Source organism: Penaeus monodon, chromosome 15 (genome assembly GCF_015228065.2).
Source record: "Penaeus monodon isolate SGIC_2016 chromosome 15, NSTDA_Pmon_1, whole genome shotgun sequence".
NCBI classification, from domain to species: domain Eukaryota; kingdom Metazoa; phylum Arthropoda; class Malacostraca; order Decapoda; family Penaeidae; genus Penaeus; species Penaeus monodon.
In genome coordinates, this window is record NC_051400.1 from 47,446,433 (window position 1) to 47,447,165 (window position 733).

General features: G+C 37.2%; 1 protein-coding gene across 4 annotated transcripts in view; it reads right to left on the reverse strand.

Annotated features, from left to right (window-relative positions):
- Positions 1-31: 31 nt before the first annotated feature.
- The window catches only part of LOC119582070, an 18,281-nt gene continuing 17,579 nt past the window's right edge, over positions 32-733 (reverse strand). For 2 of the 4 annotated variants that reach the window (XM_037930309.1, XM_037930311.1), the window contains one exon: positions 32-397. In XM_037930309.1, the coding sequence (XP_037786237.1) occupies positions 294-397 (104 nt within the window). In that variant the 3' untranslated portion in view covers positions 32-293. The remainder of the gene's footprint in view (positions 398-733) is intronic. The other 2 variants (XM_037930310.1, XM_037930312.1) reach the window with 2 other exon arrangements.

Genomic DNA, 733 nt, shown 5'->3' on the forward strand with positions numbered 1-733 from the left:
GGCACATATGGTCATGTCATGCACACTATGGTGATGACATGATCCCCTGGCAACAGGGCCCAGGGCACTACGAATACAACACGGGAGAGAGGGCTTTCTTATTGGGAAACCAAGAGTAATCTTTGACGGTATTTTCCTTAACAAGCTGACTAACCACTGACAGGTAATTGTTTATGTCCTCATTATAATCTTTAATTTCTTTCTGCAGTATGATCTATTACAGTGGGTGATTCTTCCACCGTACAGGTATTAAAAATCAGTTTTCACTTACCTCTTCCCCTATTAATAATGATCTATTTAATGCCACAATACTTACCAGCATATCTATCAGCACGTGGGGGTGGAGCCAGCACAGGAGATGTTATGGAGCTAACAGATGGTGCTGGCGATGAAAGACCTGAAATATATTAGTCAAATATAATCCTTTCCTCACTCTCCTTTTATGTCTGCATCTACGGAGATCTATTAAATCAAATAGTGTAAAATAACCTCCTTTCATTTGTCCTTGGCCTTCTATTCTCTTGTATTAAAAGGATTCAAATTTTTATATCCCTGAAATAAGCAGAGATATAGATGGGTGGAGTAATAACTATGCAAGTAGCAATGATCTTGTTAAAGAAATGGTTGGCTTGTAATAACAGTTAGTTAAGCAAAAGAGTATTCAGGTAGCATTTAGTAAATCAAGAAAATGTATCAATTACAATTACATCCAACACTTTTTCTACCCTTTGTA